General features: G+C 43.5%; 1 protein-coding gene across 1 annotated transcript in view; it reads left to right on the top strand.

Annotated features, from left to right (window-relative positions):
• The window catches only part of TELO2 (telomere maintenance 2), a 30,069-nt gene that overhangs the window by 8,261 nt on the left and 2,304 nt on the right, over positions 1-19,504 (top strand). Inside the window, exons 4-19 of the mRNA XM_044657103.1 lie at positions 2,984-3,131; positions 4,204-4,306; positions 6,202-6,270; positions 6,703-6,844; positions 7,028-7,164; positions 9,081-9,160; positions 9,357-9,464; positions 9,746-9,834; positions 10,418-10,509; positions 11,140-11,256; positions 12,868-12,939; positions 13,695-13,886; positions 14,484-14,575; positions 16,161-16,260; positions 16,848-16,912; positions 17,510-17,625. Of these exons, the coding sequence (XP_044513038.1) occupies positions 2,984-3,131; positions 4,204-4,306; positions 6,202-6,270; positions 6,703-6,844; positions 7,028-7,164; positions 9,081-9,160; positions 9,357-9,464; positions 9,746-9,834; positions 10,418-10,509; positions 11,140-11,256; positions 12,868-12,939; positions 13,695-13,886; positions 14,484-14,575; positions 16,161-16,260; positions 16,848-16,912; positions 17,510-17,625 (1,722 nt within the window). The remainder of the gene's footprint in view (positions 1-2,983; positions 3,132-4,203; positions 4,307-6,201; positions 6,271-6,702; positions 6,845-7,027; positions 7,165-9,080; positions 9,161-9,356; positions 9,465-9,745; positions 9,835-10,417; positions 10,510-11,139; positions 11,257-12,867; positions 12,940-13,694; positions 13,887-14,483; positions 14,576-16,160; positions 16,261-16,847; positions 16,913-17,509; positions 17,626-19,504) is intronic.

Below are 19,504 nucleotides of genomic sequence, written 5' to 3'. Positions count from 1 at the left end.
ATGACTTGAGGTATAAGATAGCAAAGTCTAGCTCTGGAGCCAGGAAATCATGAAGACCTAAATTCAAATCCTTATACACTTACTAGCTGTGTCAACCTGGGCAAGATACTCAACCTCCATCTACCTTAGTTTACTCACTATAAAATGGGGATAATAATAGCAGATATTTCCTTTTTTTAATTCAATTTTATTTTATTTTCAGTTATGAATTAAATCTCTCCCTCTTCCACCCATTGAGAAGGCAAAAAAACCAAAACCCATTATAAATAAGTATAGTCATGCAAAGTATATTACTTTCTTAGCAATTTCCAAAAAAAAATTAAAGAAAAAAAACGAGAGGAAAATATATTTCAGTTTGTAATCTATGTCCATCAGCCCTCTTTCTGAGGGTGGATCTCATCATGAGCCCTTTGAAACTGGTTGGTAGTTGTGTTGATCACAGGTACTAAGTCTTTCAAAGTCTATTATCTTTATAGTATTATTGTTATTGTATAAATTGTTCTCCTGGTTTGCTCACTTTACATCAGTTCTTCCCACATTTTTCTGAAACTGTCCCCTTCCTCATTTCTTATAGGACAATAGTATTTTATCACATTCATATTCTGTAACTTGTTCTGGCATACCCTCAGAATAGTATCTACTTCCCAGGATTGTTGTGAGGATAAAATGAAATGTTTATAAGAGGTTTACAAGTCCTTAAAATGCTCCATAAATGCTAGTTGTCATCTTCATCATCAGTGTGCCCACAATGACTCACCAGAAAAGGATTGTTTTCACTCATTTTGATAAATCTTGGGAAGTTCTTTGGTGGGTCTTGGATGCCCTGGGAAGACCACACACCTCTTTATTGCTATCAGGTTGACATATAGCTCTTTCAACACCCTTGAGCAGGTTCTACCACCTGCTAATACTTTTCTCTTTCCTCTCTGATCCTTCCTGGTTAAGCTTTCACTTATACCTTCTATATCATTTTTAGGAAGATAAGCAGCATCTTCCTCCTCAGAACGTCAATCTCCCTCCTTTGCTGGAAGCCATATAACTAATTAGTGGTAGAGTCAAGATGAGAACCCACACAGTTCATATGAAGAAGTTTGAGAAAGGACCCCAGCCAGATATGTTTCACTTTACTAACCCCTGGATTCTTTCCATGGAAGGCCCATCCTTCCCTTCCACTCCTACAATGTCTCTCTGACAAACCTCTGCCCAGAATCCTTCTCTCCTTATTGGTGACTCTCCATAAATAGGTAGGATCTCAACCATGCTTTACCTTGCTCATACTTGAGCCTCCTCGGTAACCTTCTCTCCATCTGCTATATTGCCCACGATTTCCATTTCCCCTTTTATGTGTTGCCTTCCCTTCTTTAAAATGCAAGCTTCTTAAGGGTAGGGACCATCTGGTTTGCTTATATTTGCATCCCCAATGTTTAGCCCAGTGCCTGGCACATAGTGAAGGCTTAATAAATGTTTTTTTCATATTTCTCTGTTTATCTGTCTATCTATTCATTTCTCCCTTCTTCCATTTAGGGATTTCCTTGGGCTGTAAGCTCACCATGAGTCAGTAGTCTGATACAGCACTGAAAAAAAACCAATTCAGACTTGCTTTAATTGAGAGGCACAGGATCAAAAGTGGAGGAACGGGGGTGGGGGGGTGGGGGGATAGTGATGGTCCTACTGTCCTCAGTACCAGCCTATATAGGGCCCTATCAGACCAGGCCGTGTTGGGGTCATATACTGAGTGCTGGGTGCCAGGTTTTATGAAGGATTTTGGTGAGCTCATCCAGGGGAGAGTGACCAGGATGACTAAAGGTTTCAAATCTAACTCATACATGTCTAAAGGAGCTGGGAGAACTCACCTTGGAGAAAGCAGAGACTTAAGAAGGACCTGATAACTGTCTTCAGGTCTTTGGAGGGCTGTTTCAGGAAGATGGGCCTAGACTTGTTCTTCTTGGTCCCAGTGGACAAAACTAGGATCAGTGGGGCTGGAAGTTGCAGAGAAGCAGGTTTCAGCTTTTGTTGTAAGGAAAAACTTCCTTACAGTTAGTTATCCAGAGGTCTTTCGGCCTAGAGGCAGGACTTCTCCTCCTGAGAGGTCTCACTTCTCTTTAATAATTTTTTAATTTGTGCTTTTTGAAAATATTAGTGACAGCCTGTCCTTACCTTTACATCTCTGCTTGTGACCAAGATCACTGAAGGTCTGCAAATAGAGGCTATGTGACCAGTTGGTGTAGAAGGCGTTGTTGGTTATGGAGTGATAGGATCATAGAACTAGAAGGAACATTTGAGGCCATCTCATCCAGCCCCTTCATTTTATAGATGTGGAAGCTGAGGCACCATGAAACTCAATGCCTGGCTCAGGATTACACAGCTAGTTAGAATCTAAGAATGGGATTAGAACCCTGATTTTCCTGACCCTCACTCAAGTGCTGTATTCATTATACCTTGCTGTCCTTTCAGGTAGAAGTTGGACTAAATGGCCTCTGAAGACCACCCCCAAGCTCCCTTTTTTTTTTTTAATCCTTGTTTTCTGTCTTGGATTCCATTCTAAGTATTGGTCCCTAGGCAAAAAGAGTGTTAAGGGATAGGGCAATTGGGGTTAAGTGTCTTGCCCTGGGCCACACAAGTAGTGTATCTGAGGTCAGCTTTGAACCGAGGATCTCCTGCCTCCAAGCCTGGCTCTCTAACCACCAAGGCACCTATTTGTTCCTGAGGTCCCCTTGAACTCTGTATTTTTGCAATTCAAATCATCCTTCCTGTGATTCAGTATGTAGACCAAGTTAGGTAAAGATTAAAGAAGTGTCCCTAGACACTTTTAGAAGTATTCGCTTTGAAACATAAGATTTATAGTCTGCTCCTAGGAAGCATGTTATTTTTCTGGTTTCTCTCAAGAATATACAGATTGGATGAAACTTCCTTGGAAAGTTAGCTGAGGACACTGGGTCACCAACAATCTGGTCACTAGTCTTTGTGTCTATTTTCCCCTCAGAAGAGATTCTGGGAGTATTGGTACCCCGCTTGACAGAGCTCACCCAAGCTGACTGTATTTGGCAGAGACTCAGTTGGCGCCTCATGGAATGTGTGCCAGACCGGGGGATGGAGGCAGTAGTGTCTGGACTTCTCCAAGAAGCTCCAGGGTAAGAGATCAAGAAAACACTATCCTGACATCTTCAGAAATTGTATCTGTTGTATGTTTGTCGGCCTAGACCTTTCATTTGATGATGTGGCACCATTGGAAAAGTCTTGCTGGTATTGGGAATACTACTGGTACTCTAGCTATTTTCCCTATGTCCCTTCTGTTATGTTAAAAATCAGAGAAAGAGTCAAGGGGAAGAGCTCTGACTCATTGGCTTCTGAATTACTTTGTCTCCTTCTCCTTCTTTAAAATCTACTTCACATATGATTATAATAGGATCTACTGTAGTGGCCATCTTAATTTTTTTTGTTGATGTTTCTTTTTATAAATACTGGTTTTAAAATGGGCTATTTGTTTGCCTTAACAAAGATGCTACATCTGACATATCACCAATGTGACTTTGGGCAAAACCTCTTAGTGCCTTGGTTTCCTCATCCATAAAATGAAGGAGTTGGTCTAAATCAGAGGCATCAAACACAGGCCTGTGAGCTCTGTTGCCAGAACCAGATTAAAATGTAATTAGGAAATAGCTAACAAAACAATTAAAAATGCCACAAAACATAGATAATGTTCATAAGTGGTTTTCTTAGCTTGTGGCCCTCGTTTCTGTTGAATTGGATACAGCTGGGCTAGATGGTCTCTGAGGCTCCTCCCAATTCTGTTTGTACACTTTGAGTTTTTTATGGTGATGCAACATCGTCTCCTCTTGACACTTTTCCTCATGCCTGGAGATATGGAGACAAAGGATCCAGGCAGCCGTTGCACCCAAGTACGAGTCTTTGTTGGCAGAAGCAGTGCTGTGGGTTCACAGGTTTGTCTCCTGAACATCTGGGCCTGAAGCTGGCGGGCAGGAAGGCTGGGAATCGCCAGATTTCTCTGGTATGACCAGAGCCCCACCTGAACCTCACCTCAGTAAGCACACCGTGCTGCTCTCTAGGCCCAGGTTATTTCCTCATAGCTAGGAGAGCCAACGGTTCTGAGTTTATACGAGCAGTTTTGCTTTGGACACGCTCAGAAATGCTGATTAGCTTAGATGACTGAGCACTGTTAGCCTGCCCTTCTGTCTTTTTCAGGGCCAAAGTTCTTTCTCAGTTACTGGGGAACCTGGTGATGAAGAACAAGAAAGCCCAGTTTGTGGTGACCCGGAAGTGCCTGTTGATGCAGTACAGATATCCGGTGAGCTTGTACCTCGGACATGCGGCCAGAGGGGATAGGCTAGGGGGCCCCTCAGAGGGTGGTCTGTGGTCTGGGTGCCTTTTACACAAGTATCTTTTCTGCTGCCCCTGTTAAAAAGGCACATATTTTTGTGTGATGTGTATATTCTGCTAGAAGACAGCCCAGCAGAGTTAACAGAAGGTGGGCCTTGGAGTCAGGCTGACCTTTGTCAAGTGCTGCTTCTGATGGGCATCTGTGAGAACACGGACAGAGCACTTGCTCCTGTGGGCCCGTAGGGGGCTCCCTAACACTGCAATCATAGACAAGTGGCAGGTCTAAATTGGGGTGTGCTGGGGCAGAGGGGGACGGAGTTTCTGTACTGGGAGTCCCTTGTACTAGTCTATCCCAGATCTAGATTTTATTGCAAAGTTAAAGCTAAGCTTTAAAATACGCAAATCACTGAAATACTTTAAAGGATTAGTAAGCTTATCCATGTGGGCACATCTTCTGTTTGGGCAGGTCCTAACACATCTGTGTTCTTCTCCCTGGTACATAGTTCTTCTCCATGTTCTCACATAGAATCTTGCACGAGTAGAGGCATGGAGGCTCTACCCAACCTGCTGGAGACCCACCTCCCTCTATGCTTTCTTTCTGACATTTCGTAGGCACATTTTGTGCCTGTTATTCTGAGGCCTTGCGACACAATTGACCTACCTCTTTTTCCAGCCCTATATTTCCTTGATATTACCTTCTTGTTTGTAGGTCACCATTAGAAATATATTGCTGCCTCCTTTTACCTCCCTTCCCCCTTCACAAAAATTACCATGTTCAATATAGCCACTAAAATGGTCAGTTGTGTAGGGGAAAGTGTTCATGGTGATTGTTTGTTCTGGGGATGGTTTACAGAATTGGGAGAGGCGAGTGGCATAGGAAGGAGGAATACGGATTTCTGAAGGGGCCTGCAGACCAAAAAGTTTCAAGACAACCATCCTTAGGGGTCCAAAGTGTGCCAAAGGCTTTATGAACCATTTAGAACATGTTCCTCCCAAATAAGATCTCAAGTTTTTATTCCACAGTTGATTGATGTGCCTTAGAAGGGAAAGTTTGGGTTTGAGTGTTTGATACTGAAGAACATGATAGAATTTCATGTGCAGGTCTCCCAGATGTGGGCCCAACTCACATATTCAATTTGGGTGTTTCCTCCTATGACACCAAGAGTCATACATTCTTGCCAATCCATCCCACAAGACTCTTGTCCATGTTCTTGCTCTCTTTTTTTAACCCCTTAACTTCTGTCTAAATGTATTAATTCCAAGGCAGAAGAGCAGCAAAGGGTAGGCATTTGGGGTTAAGTGACTCATCTGAGGTCACATGGCTAGGACATGACTGAGGCAAGATTTGAACTCAGGAAGATGACTTTGGGCCTAGTGCTCTGTGCACTGTACCACCTAGCTACCCATTCCAGGTCCTTTCATAATTTCTCCATAGGGAGTCTACCCAAAGTGCTGGGGACCTTCTTCACTTGATTTTGATATTGCTATCAGTTATACATAAATAAAACATGACAGAATGTGATGAGGAATATAGAATATTATTCTCCTCTGGGGAGAGAAGACTATGAGGTTTAAACAAGTTGTGTTAGGGTAGTTGATGATTCAAGAGTAGATGGAGGGGCCTGCTTTCATTTGTTCAGGAAGTGAGCCACAAGTCATTGGCAGAATTGAGACGAGATCCCTGCATTTTTTATCTTTAATCCATTGCCTTCCACCCATTTCTAGGCAGTGATAGGCTCAGTATGCACTGGATTCTGAGTGCCCGCATGTGTGAGGAGTTAGCTTTCAGGGCTCTGTGGACATGGATGAGACTTGAGTTCTGCAGTTTTTTGTTAGAAAGGACCCAAATGACTTTCGTTGCAGACTGAAATGCTACAAAACCTCCTGGGATACTTGGCCCTGGACAGCCAGCGGCGAACTCTCCTCTTACAGGTAACTGCTGACAATCCCCCTTTTATTTTCTTTTGGGCATTAGGAAGGCTCTTTAAGAGACCCGAGGCCCACAACCCACAGGGACAACTAATTCTGAGGAAAGTGATTTGTGTGAGAGCAGTCAAGTCCAGTTGGGCACAAGTAAAGAGGGGAAGAGGAAGATAATTTATGGACATCTGCTCAGTGCAGCAAAGCTGTTCCCTTTTTTCAACTGCTAGTTGGCTTATCTGTTTTTGCCCTTCCTAGTTATTCTCTTATATCTCCTGCAACCAAAGCTGAAAACATCCTTTCTTTTCAGCCCGATATTTTCAGAGGGCATGTGTGTGTGTGTGTGTGTGTGTGTGCATGCGCACATGACATGGTATCTTGTGAGAGGAACAAAGGGATGACTGGTAAGAGAGCAGACACTGACTTGATGACCATATGGATTAGGTGCTGAAGGACCTCTTGGAGACTTGGGGCAGCAGCAGTGCCGTCAAACACTCCCCAGTGGAGCAGCAGCTTTACATCAGCAAAGCCCTCCTGATCTGCTTGTCCCACCTGAAGGAAGCCGAGATTGAGCACATCAGGGAAGGTGAGGATGCAGGGCTGGCCAGAATCCTCCCCAGTATATGACTGGTAGTAGGGAAAATTCCAGCTGCTCTGAAAAAGAGGTCAGCCGACTTGTTCTGTCTGTGACTTTGGTGGAGATGTTTGGACTAGAAAGTATGGAGTCCTCGATTCTCTTTTTTTTTTTTCGGCCCTACTTTCATTTCAGAGCTGCTGACCACCATGATGGGAGGTGTGCAGTGCCATATTGAGAGTAGTCTACCCCAAGTCCGACACCTGGGAATGATTGTGGCAGAGACCATCAGTTCCCGAATACACTCAGAGGGGCCCAAGTTGAAATTCCAGGTGAGAGGGGTCAGGGAAATCCCTTCATTTTATTTATTTATGTATTATTTTATAAATTTATTTTTTATTAACAATTTATTTCCAGGTTTCTCAGCCCCTCCTTCCCCTCCTCACAGCATAGAGGGCATCATAGATTATGACTTTCATGTTTCCACTTCTCAGTTCATTCCCTGGAGGTGAACATTTATAAGTTATTCTTCAAATATTAAATCTGTAGCTATACATAGCATTCTCTTGGTTCTACTTGTTTCACTCTTCTTTATCTCATGTAGTTTTTTTCCAAATTAAAAAAAATTAATCTGTTTATCATTCTTTACAGCACAGTCATAATCCATCACAATCATATACCACAATTTGTTCAGCTACTCCCCAATTAATGGACACCCCTTGATTTCTAGTTCTTTGCCACCACAAAGAGACCTACTAGAAATATTTGGGAATGTGTAGGTTCCTTTCCTTTTTCCTTGATCTCCTTGGGAAATTAGTCTAGCAATGATATTTCTGGGTCTAAAAATATTTATAATTTTATAGCCCTTTGGGCATAACTCCAAATTGTTCTCCAAAATGGTTGGATCAGTTCACAGTTCCACCAATCATATAAGTCCCTTCATTCTTGGCATTTCTTATTGCAACGTAATGTGATTGTTCATTTTCCTATGCACTCAGCTCCATTACAAATCATCTTAATGCTGATGCTTTACATTCATATAACAGTTTTCTCTTTTTCTAAGTATTTTTACATTCCTTCTCTTAACTGATGCTCATCCCAATCCTGAAAGGAAGGTAGAACAGGTGTATCTTTTCCAGGCTCCCTGAGGTTGCAGAAGATTAAAGAGGTAGAATGGCCAAGGTTACCATCCAGCTATTTAGTTGCAGCCAAGAACCTGGTTCTCCTAACTTCCAGGCTTATTCTTTTTCTGCTATCATCATCCTTCCTAGAATCACTTAAAAAAAAACACCTTTACTTTCTGTCTTAGTAACAACTTTAAGACAGAAGGGCAAGGGCTAGGCAAATGGGGTTGACTCACACAGGGATCACACAGCTAGGAAGTATCTGAGGCCAGATTTGAACCCAGGTCATTCCGACGCCAGGCTTACCTCTCTATCCACTGTGCCACCTAACAGGGGCTAGAATCACTTCTCTGGGTGTTGGCAGTTTTCCTCTCTTAGGACAAAGGAAACAATATCATTGTCAGAAATCCCTGAGTGCCGGTGGATTTTTTTCTTTTCAGGACTTGCTATGGACTAGACCAGTCAGCAGAGACTAAAAGGGTTGCTTTGTTCTTAGGGAGCAAAACTGCCTAAGCATACTTGTGTGTGGAGCAGATAGTAGATGAGGCCCCTGAACACAGGGCTGGGTGTGAATTCCACATCAGAGTTGTGAGACTCCAGACCTATTTGGTCAGTGTCAAGGTACCTCTCCTGAGCTGAAATATTTAGTGACTTTAAAACTAAGTTCTGTTCCGTGGTCCATAGAGAACTCACCATAATGGGCTCAAGTGGGGCCAGCATTATGAAATGATATTATTAGGGAGACCAAGCTATAATGAGGTCTCTTCTGAAAGGCTAAATAAATCTAAGGGCAAGAACTATCCTAGACTTTGCTCTGGCTTCACTCATTCACAGGATGCCTCACCACCAAGAATGTTGTACCTGTAGTTTTGTTGAATGAAGTCATCTAAACCTAACCCAGGCAGCTTGGTGGCATAGTGGATGGATCTCTGGACTCAAAGTCAGGAAACCCCGAGTTCACATCCAGCCTCAGATAATAGTTGTGTGGTCCTGAGCAAGTCCCATCACTTCAGCCATATAGATGAGGATAATAATAGCACTTGTCTCCTAGGGTGGTTGTGAGGATAAAAAGAGATAATGTTTATAAAATGCTATATTAGTCTCAACTATTATTATTATTACAGTATGAAGAAAATACATTGACGAGGGAATTGTTGTCTTTGGTAAACATGAAGCCTGCTGATTCTGGAACTCCAGCTTCTGGGTAACATTTCCATGCCCCTGTGTCTCTTATATGTGTTCCAGTTAACATGTCATCCTGTTGAGTGGGGAATGACTAGGAACAAGCAAGAACCTTTCTTTTAGTGAATTTAGATTGTTACCTCAGAGAGAGAGACCTATATTGGGGTCCATCATTGATCTGCTTTTCTTGTTCTGGTTGTCCACATGGTTTCACAAAGTTCACCCATCGTGCCAGCATCCACCGTGCAGCCAGCCCATGTGAGCCCAGAGGGTAAAGCACCCCAAGAAGAGGAAAGTGAAAAGGGATCTGACTCAGATCTAGACAGGTAACATATCCATATTGTTGCCAGGGGAGCACATGGTGGGATAGAACCACCTTAGTGACTGGTCAGTAGATCCTGTACACCACCCTTGTAGCAACCCCTGTGAAAGTCATATATTGGAGAAAGGCAAAGCGCCATAGGCTGTGATGAAGAAAGCTGTGGTAGGTCAGCGTGTCCTCATAGCTACGTGGTGCTCCTTGTCTTTTGTCTGTTGGCTACTAATGGAAATGCAAGGTGTGACTTCCAGAATACTTGTTGATTTCTCCCTTGATTTTCTTTGCCAGTGATGATGAATTTGTCCCCTATGACATGTCAAGGGACAAAGAGCTGAAGAACACCAAGGCCCCAGTGTATATCCGGGATTGTCTGGAAGGTTGGAGATTACTGTGGGGTCACTTTTTCATAAGCGTTAGATGTCCAGCCTGTAGATGTTCCCCTGTAGTTCTGTCCTCAGCATTTTCTTTTGATACTGCCTTTGGCTGATGGTGAGAGGATATGTTTAAAGTGTACATAGAGTATTCTACATTGATTTCATTGCAGGGCTCTTTTTCTCTGATGGTTAGAGCTCTCTATGTACAGGGAGGGTTTGCTTTCTCCATTATCTGTATCTATACCTACCCCACCCCATAGTTTTCTTCCTCTTCCTGTCTAATCAGCCCTTAATGCCATATGGGCCCTGTGAAAGACTTATTTCTCCCTTCTCTCCAATAGCACTGACATGGAATGACTAGAATGCTACTGAGCCTTTGCATTCAAGTAATTAACTCCTTAGTCAACTTTCCTACTTGTAGGGCCTCCCTGGTTTGGGGGAACTGCTTTGTGCCCCTTTTTAGGTGGTCCCTGGCTCCTGGGGGGATGGAGGGAAGCCGGTTGTTACAGCTTGTCTTTATTGATAACGAGGGATCCTCTTGGGGTTGAGGGCAGCATATCTCCTAAGGCTTTGTTGTTTCATTCAGCATTGACAAGTTCAGAAGATGTGGAGCGGTGGGAAGTGACGCTGCAGGTTCTAGAGAGCTTGATCCAAAGGAACCCGGCTGCCACCAAAGAGGTAAGACTCTTCTCAGTGACAGTCACCCTCCTGCTTGAGGTGGGGCAATCAGATTACCCAGTGTGGATGACATGCTGACAGTGAAGAAAATACTAACCAGGATTTTTGAAGCCTTGTTTGTGGTGATAATGAGGATAGTAGAAAGATCAATCTCTAAGTTAGTTTGTAAAAGGAAATTTGGATTTGGCTTCTGGTTCTGCCTCTGGGTTAACACCAGAGCAATACCTGGACTCTTCCATGCTCTTCCTTCACCAACCCCTTGAAGAACAGGATATAGAAACAGTCCCAGGAACACATAAGTAACATGGCTTAGGGAGCCAGTACAGCATCCCCTTTGATCTCACTGAAGGGCAATGAAGTAAACATTGCTAGAGGCCAACTTCTTTTATTTTCCCTTTTTTTTGGGCCAAAGCTAAAGAATGTAAAGGAGGAAGAAGCTTGACAAAGGTCAAAAGGGCATCTAGAATCTAGCCTGTTAGCCACATCTAGAGACTCCATCTCATCCACATTGAGAGCACTGTGTGCTAACACAAGGGCTTAGCAGTTTTTATTGACTCAAGAGTTAAAAGAAGAAAGAATTTCCTAGGCTAGATAATTGGCAATTCTGATCTCTCTGTGTACTCTGAGCAGGTGAGTACAGAACTAGCCAAGGTGCTACTCCATCTGGAGGAGAAGACCTCTATGGAGGGGTTTGAGATGTTGCGTCGGCGAGCCCTGGTGGCTGTGACCATCACAGACCCAGTACAGGTAAGTCCCCACAATCAAAAAGCATCTTTAGCATCTTGATGGTGAACACAATACAGGAAAGCAATGGGTGTTAAAATGGAGGAATGGCATATTCTTAGAAAGAGCAATTTCTTTTTTTTAAAGAAATCTAATTTATTGATGTCATTTAAAACACCATCATAATATCCCAAGTATCTTCCTCCCTACCTCCTAGAGAGTCATCCCATATAACAAACAGTGCTTTTTAAAAGACAAAAAGAAAGAAAAAAAAGATAATAATAACTGATCAATATATCAAAAAAATCGGAAAATACATGCAGTGTACCACAGCCATGTTGGGGATGTTTTCTCATATCCTTTGCACAATGCTTGTTCTTTGTAATTTGGCTACATTTGCTTTTGATTTATGTGTGTGTGCGTGGTTATTCTTTCCATTTACATTATATTTTAGTTGTGTATATTGTTTTTTGAGCTCTGCTTACTTTGCTCTGTCTCAATTTATGTAGCTCTTTCCATTCATTCTTCCATTTATCCCACACAACATGTCTTATAGCACAGTAGGATCCCATTACATTCATGTGCCACAGTTTATCTAGCCATTCCCTAAGTCATGAGTATCTACTTTGTTTCCATTTTTTTCTTGTTGCAAAAAGTGCTTCTAGATTTCCTGTTCATCAGTGGTCTCCTTAGTCTATAAGCCTAGTAGTGGAATCTCTGGATCAAGGGCATGGACATTTTATCCATTATATTTGCAAAATTCCAAATTGCTTTCCATAATGATTATACTGATTTGCAGCTCCACCAGCAATGCACTAGAGCAGTGATCGTGAACCTTTTAGAGATAGAGTGCAGTACCACCCCCTCCACTTATTTCACCCCCTTTTACCCCAAACAAGGGAAGGAGGAAGTGCTCCTATTGGGCTGCTGGGCAGAGAGGCAGGTAATGAAAGAAATGTCCTCAGGCACATGTAGAGGAGGAAGGGAAAATCCCATTCACCCACCTAATCCCTCTGGCTTTCTAGTGATGAAGTCTGGCAGGCAACAGCAGGTGTGCCCACAGAAAGAGCTCTGTGTGCCCTTTCTGGCACATTTGCCATAGGTTCACCATCACAGCACTAGAATATGCCTATCTTCCTGTGACTCCCCCCCATTGACTCTTTTTGGGTTTTCTGTTATCTTTGCCAATTTGCAGGGTTTGAGGTGAAACCTCAGGGTTATTTTCATTTGCATTTCTCTTCTCACTAGTGATTTAGAGTATTTTTTCAAGTGATGATTAATAGTTTACAATTCATCATTTGAGAACTTGTATCCTTTGGTCGCTTACTTATTTTTGGTGTGTGGCTTTTCATCACACACACACACACACACACACACACATATACACACACACTGTTTAATTCTTGGATACTAAACCCATATCATTTTAATGCAAATATTTTCCCTATTTGACTACTTCATGAAAAGAGCTGTTTCTAACCAGACCAGGAACAGAGTGCTTATCCCTACAGATGTAGAGTACTATGTAAGCATGCCCAGAGCTTTGCTGATTGATTTTCTTAGCAGAGCGTGCCTGGAATTTGTTTGGGTTGTGCAAAGCACTGGGCTGTAATTTCTGTTTCTTGCTGGCTATAGATTGCACAGTATCTGACTTCCCAGTTCTATGCCATGAATTACAGCCTCCGGCAGCGGATGGACATCCTAGATGTAAGTGTACCTGGGCTCCTTTGTGTTCTCCCCCATCAGTTCTGTGAGGAATGAGGCATGAAGGCAGGATGTGGGAGCAGCAGATAAACAAAATAGATGAGGCAGCATTGGAGTATCTCTTTGTGGGTGGGTGTGGTTATTTTTCTTATGTACATTATATTGGAGGGCCACTTGGGAAATGTTGCCACAGTCCAAGTGGGTAGAGATCAGAACCCCCATGAGATTTTTGCAATTGAAATGAAGAAGAGAACAGAAAGTTTTGTGGATTCTGGATGAAAAATAAAAATGGACTTGAGTGGAAGAATTGGGTAATTTTAGATTGTGTTCTTAAGAGAGAAGAAAAATGGGAAATCCAGTAGTGGTGTCATAGTGTAGTAATTCCCCAAAATTCCCTTAGGGAGAAGGACATCAGTAAGTCATGTTAATGTACCATGAAAAAAAAATAGCTCCTTTTCATCCTCTCCCTTTCCACCCCCAAAGCAAAACATGCCCACAGAGTAGGGTCATACTAATGTTCTCTAGTTAAATTTTTGTGTTCAGACCTATATTTGGCTTTTTGCAAAGTACACGACTTTCTGGAGAGCAGAGACTATCTTAGAGATAGCCTGTTTGGATCACTTTACATGCTTGATTACATAACATGTTAATTTTGGGAGAGTCATGGATCCTTTTGGACTTGGTTCTTGACTTGACATTCATTAAAGTTGTTCTGGAAGAGAACAGTAAAGTCTCAGGGACTCTCCCTTCCTTCCAAGGTGTTGATTCTTGCAGCTCAGGAACTCTCAAGCCCCAAGAGCCTAGAGAAAACCAAAATCCCTGGTCCTGCCAAGCCTGGTATCCAGCTCTCACCTGCTCCACTGTCTCCCAGTCTCAACAGAGTTCCTTCTGAGGATTGGCGGAGAATTGTGGAGGAGAGGATCAAGAACAAGACACGTCGGTTTGCCAAGGTAGAGCCAGGATCTTTGGGTCCTATATGGAAAAGAGCAGTTTGTGTGCGTGCGTGCATGTGTGTGGATGGAAGGGTAAATCTGGAGAGATACATGGCCCTCACAGGTGCTGCCATTCTATGATTTAAAAGTTCACAACGTACAAACTAAGCAATATGATATGAAGTTTGGGGATGGTAATACTTCATTTTTTTATATTAAACTTTAAATTTACATACATCTATGTCAATAGCAGTCAGCTCCTTCCCTTAAGTAGTTTGGGCTATTTTGTTTTGTTATATGATCTCTCTTAGTGCAGCCTGAGCTCCGAGGAGAGATTGTTTCTGTCCTGTGTGGCTCCATTTATTTTGCATGCTTTCCATTTGGTATCATTTCTGTCATTTGTTATCTGGTCCTGCCCCACAGTGGGACAGACACACAGGCTCTTTGGAGCAGACATAGGGCACACATTATGAGGAATTAAGATGTACACTTGCAGCAGCAGCTGCAGGGCCACAGGGCAGGGCCAGTCTTAGAGTCCTTGGAGCTTGGCAGGAGGTTGGCAGGGAGGGAGGGAATGAGAGGAGCTGCCATTTTAACCCTCTTTCTTTATGGCAGGGACCTTCCAGAGTCAACACAGCAAATGGACCCAATAAGCTTAATTCTGTGGTTGGCTATTTCTTCTTCCCTCTTATTCAGCGTTTTGACAGGTAAGTAGGATTTTCTGGATGTTTGTGTGTTAGGGTGAAGGGGAGCCATGAAGGGTGCTGTTGAATTCAGTAGATTCACCATATGATCATCAAGCGCCTAATGTGTAAGGCCATGAGGGAGGTGCTGATTCAGAAGTCAATGAGAAATGACTTCTGCCTTCACACAGGTGATAGAAGAGACTGAGGCTCACTCCAGAGGTCAGAGACCTAGTGGTAAGGTCACTGGACAAAACTGCCATCACTATTCCTCTCCTGTACTGATGGAGGGGGTTGCTTGTACATGTTAATAGTAGTATTTTTTATATATATTTTCCAAAGGGTTTCACATCTTTGTCTCATTTGAGTCTCTTGATTATTCCCTGGATATTATCTTAGTTTGACAGATGAGGAAATAGACTGAGAGGAGGCAGAATGACATGCCAGTGGTCCCTATTGGTTAGTGACAAAGCCAGGCCTACAGCTAGTCTCCTGACTCAGATGGCCAGCACCATGCCGCAGCAGATGAGACGGCTGACCTAGCGTAGTCAGGAAGACCTGGGTTTAATTCCCTCCTTTTAAAAGTGCCTCCTATTCTCTGAGTCTCGATTACTTCTTCTATAAAATGGGAACAATACAATTGCTTTATATAGGGTTTTTGTGAGGCGGAAATAAGAGGATGCATTTGCAGTGTTTCGCACATTTTAAAGCATTATATAAATACCAGCTATTACTTGCACTATGCTGTGCTACCTCCGTTTCACTTGTGTGTTTTGTTTAGCTATACTGAAAGCCACTTTTGTAGACCATAGCACCTAGTACAGAGTATTGCCTTCTGTAGGCATCTGACAATCCTTGGGAGGCCAAGGATTTACTATGAATTTGTTTCTTCTGGTGCAAGTCACATGCTGGTATGGACACTGGAGTAAAGGATTGGTGTATCCAGAGTGTTCTGAAGTACAGGATGGTGGAGAGGGGCTGAGCTTCTCTTGATGAGTGTTCACTTTGTTGGCTTTACTACAATTATGTGAAGAATTAGACCATCAGGGAGGCCTTATCATTTCATCCCTCTTTCAAGTTGCTCATCCCTAAAAGAAGGATTTGGGGTAGGGGGCAGCTAGGTGGCTCAGTGGATTGAAAGCCAAGCCCAGAGACAGGACGTCCTGGGTTCAATTCTGGCCTCAGTCAATTCCTAGTGGTGTGTCTCTGGGCAAGTCACTTAAACCCCATTGCCTAGCCCTTACCTCTCTTCTGCCTTGTAACCAATACACAGTATTAATTCCAAGGTGGAAGGTAAGGGTTTAGAAAAAAGGAGGAATTGGGTAGCTGTGTGCCTTTTTCTTTTTTTCTTTTCTTTTTTTTTTTTTTTTTTTTTTGCTGCAGATGGGGTAAGTGTGGGCTTTGTAAGTGCAAGCTGTCCTGAGCTCCAGCCTTGGGGCAGCTTTCTCATTTTCTTCCTCTCGTGTGATGGAGGAGGCAGGCTTTAAAGAACTTTGCTAGCGGAGTTCCCAAGAAGTCAGTTTCATCTCCTTGAGTAAGCCTAGAAGGGAATGAACCTGATATTTGGCAGGCTAGATAGGAGAATTCACTCAGTTGTTCCATATTGCAGGCCTCTTGTGACTTTTGATCTTTTGGGAGAGGATTCTTTGGTGCTGGGAAGACTAGTTCACACCGTTGGAATCCTGATGTATTTTGCCATTAATACCACAGTAAGTGGGGAGAGGGGAATGAGACCTGGATCTGTTCTTGTACCTTCTACCCTCTGCCTTCATAAGATGAATTGGGGAAATGGAGTTGCAAAACCTGATCAACACATAGATTGAGGTTTCATCTTCCTTAGGGCCAAAATTTTAATTGCCATTTGGCCAAAAGCAGGCATAGAATACCATAATAGCAGGTCAGAGCTAAGAGACATCTTAAAAAGAATTTCATCCAACTCTTGTTTTCCTGAGAAGGCAAGTAAATCCCAGGGACAGTAAGGACCTTGCCCAAGGCCCGTGGTGTGATTCTTAGATTGGGCCAGGAACAGTCTCAATCTTAACGCCTGGGTAGATGGCCACCTGTACTGAGTGTAGAGAAGGAAGCAGAGCTTTCACTTTCATCAATGCTATGGTGAGATTCTGTTACTGGACCTTATTCTGGGGCCTGAATAGCCTGGTAATGAATCCAGAGAGCTGGATCAAAGGCCAGTCAGTCCTAGAGCCTTTCTGTAGCAGTCACATTTAATATTTACCTTTTGCATGCCAATTCCGTGGGGTGGCACACGTCCTAACAGCTGTGGTTTGTGTGTTTCTAGGCAGCCGTGCCAATGGGGAAAGCGCTGCTGGAGTTTGTGTGGGCTCTTCGTTTTCATACAGATGCGTGAGTGTGCCTTCTGGGTGGATCTCTTCCTGTCTTCAAAGAATATTTATAGGCTCTGGAGAAAGAATAAGTGGTTGGGGGAGAGACTGTTGCTAGGGGCAGTTTGGAATGTAAGCTGCTTAAGCATCATATTCCAGAGGACAGAAGTATGTGATCCAGGCCTTCAAAGGGGCCCATGTAGACGAGCTACAGCTTGATGTGGGCAGTTCTAAAGACTGAATATATCATCATTACTTATCTCTTAGGGGCCCAAGTAGATACTTTTACCAGGTGACCTGTGGTTTCCTTTCTCAGAACCTTTGGGGCTGGAAACCTTTCCTACTAAATAGGTAGAAAAATTTAGAAGCACATACCTGGCCTGATGATAAGAATAGAGCTGTTGGACTTGGCTCTAATGGGCCATAAGAAATGTATCTGGTTAGTAATATTTACAATTCCTCAAGTGCCCTCTTGTGTACCAGCCACTTTAAGACAGTTTGATGAAGTTTTTATTTGTTAAGAACTTGGCTCTGGCCAGAAAAGCCTGCCAAAGTTAAAGGCAGCAAATGTAGCTTGTATAAAGTGGGCCCGACTCATCCATTTATCACTGTGTGGTAGGTATGTGCGTCAAGGCCTCCTGTACGCCATCTCCTCAATCCTCTTGAGTGTTCCTGCAGAGCGCCTTCTAGAGGATATGACAGATGAGCTCCTAGAAACCAGGTCCTGGCTGGCAGGTAAGCCTCACCATGAAGACTGAGCCCTACCTAGCATAGGAAAGGAGGTGACCATGAGTCCAACAATCCTCTGGGTCCCAGGTCTGAAGGAACCAGGGCCTGGGGATCAGGGGGCCTGGCTAGACACAATGCACAAGACTGAGCTGTTCGGGGGTGGGAGTGGGGAAGTGGCTCTTGAACTCAGTGATTTGGTGCGAATAACTCAAATCTACATTCTTAATAGTTCATAAAGTACTTCCCTCACAGCATTTGTGTGCAGTAGTCCATGTAAGTGTTAATATCCCATTTTACAGCTGAGGAAACAGCCTCAGAGGGAAGCAACTTGTCCATAGTCCCCAGGAGCAAGTCATTTCTGGAGCCCGGGGCTCCTGACTTAGTGTTTTTCTCATTCCATCATGTTGCCATCGTCTGGTTCGCACAGGGGAACAGCACAGAGCTGCTCATAGCCACATTCCAGACACACATGGTCAGTGCGGGGTAACAGTGGCTCATAGTGAGTACTTGGGTTTCCAAGGGACAGGAAGTTCTGTTATTGCTGCCACTTAGGGGCTTGGTTCTTCTAACTTCATAGGTATTTCCCCAAGACTAAGGTGGAAAGAGTGGTTCTGTCTTGGGCTGTCTTTAGTTCTCTCATATGGTGCCTGTGAAGAGGGAGGCCCAGCAGTGGGAACCTGAAATAACACTTTGCTGATTTTGGAGAGGAATTCTGGGTGGGTCCGGAGGGCTTCCTTCCAGAGCAGCAGGGCACGGCTGCTTGTCACCACAGGGAGTTTGTTTCCAAAATCTACTCGCTGGCTCTAACAGGCCAATCTTTTTGAATCTTTATTTCCCTAGGAAACTCTTAAGCCAATTCAGTGATTTAAGTGACTTAAATGAGTCACCTAAGAAGGTCAGTTCAGCAGATAAGAGCTATGAAGAATGAATTTTCACTTCCAGGCCCCAGAACTCCACAGACTTCAGTCCCAAAGCACAGATAGAGGTGATATACCACTCTGATGCCTGTTGCCCTCTGGGCGCTTTTATTTTAGGAAAAAAAAAAAAAACAGACTATCTAATGTAACTTTAATGAATACTGCTTGAGAATTCTTAGCTCCTAGCCCATGCATGCAGAGTTCTGCCTCACTGAGAGGAGACCAAGTACATCCTCCGTAGCTTTTCTTAACATAGACCTCCTGTTCCTTCCTCCCCTGTCAGTCTCAGATGGCTGTCTGTAGAAGAGGTATTCTAGTCCCTGAAGCCATTGTTGCTTTTGTACATTCTGACTTCCCTTGGTTCAGTATGGCCCTTTCCCTACATTGATTTAATTTGTTCTCATAAAATTTGTTCTTTGCGAATGACAGGCTTCCTGCCAAAGTTCAGGGGAGGGAATTCCCCTCTTATTCTTGGCAGGTATGTAGTTATGGAGTGGCTCTGGAAGCATTAAGGGAGCATTAAAACTTAACTTTTTAATACCTAGTTTTGGGGGTCTTCCTTCCTCTAGAGTGCCCCAAAGCTGTGGCAGCGGGTTTTGATTGAGCGACAGCATGGGAGGCAAGAACCTCCTCGTGGAGCAGCCCCAGTTGGTATGGTGTGGTTGAAAGGGCACCAGTTGCATTTAGAAGATTTGAGTTCAGTCCTGGCTGACACTAGCTGTGTGACCTCAGGCAATTCCTTAAATTCACTGTGCCTTAGTTTCCTCAGCTATAAATGGAGATTATTACTTAGTTCACATGGTGGGGAAAATGCTTTGTAAACCTTCAAGCTTTACCTTCTCATAAGCCTGAGTAGTTATTCCCATGATGGGAGCACTAAAGGGACATTTGAGGCACTGTAGCTGCAGCAGAGACTTTGGTTCTGTTCTTTCGCTTCCAGGGTAATGTTGAGCTGGGTTCAGAAGGCT

The sequence above is a fragment of the Gracilinanus agilis genome, chromosome 1, assembly GCF_016433145.1.
Source record: "Gracilinanus agilis isolate LMUSP501 chromosome 1, AgileGrace, whole genome shotgun sequence".
Classification (NCBI taxonomy): domain Eukaryota; kingdom Metazoa; phylum Chordata; class Mammalia; order Didelphimorphia; family Didelphidae; genus Gracilinanus; species Gracilinanus agilis.
Note: the sequence above shows the minus strand (reverse complement) of the source record. Positions and strands in the feature narration are given on the sequence as shown.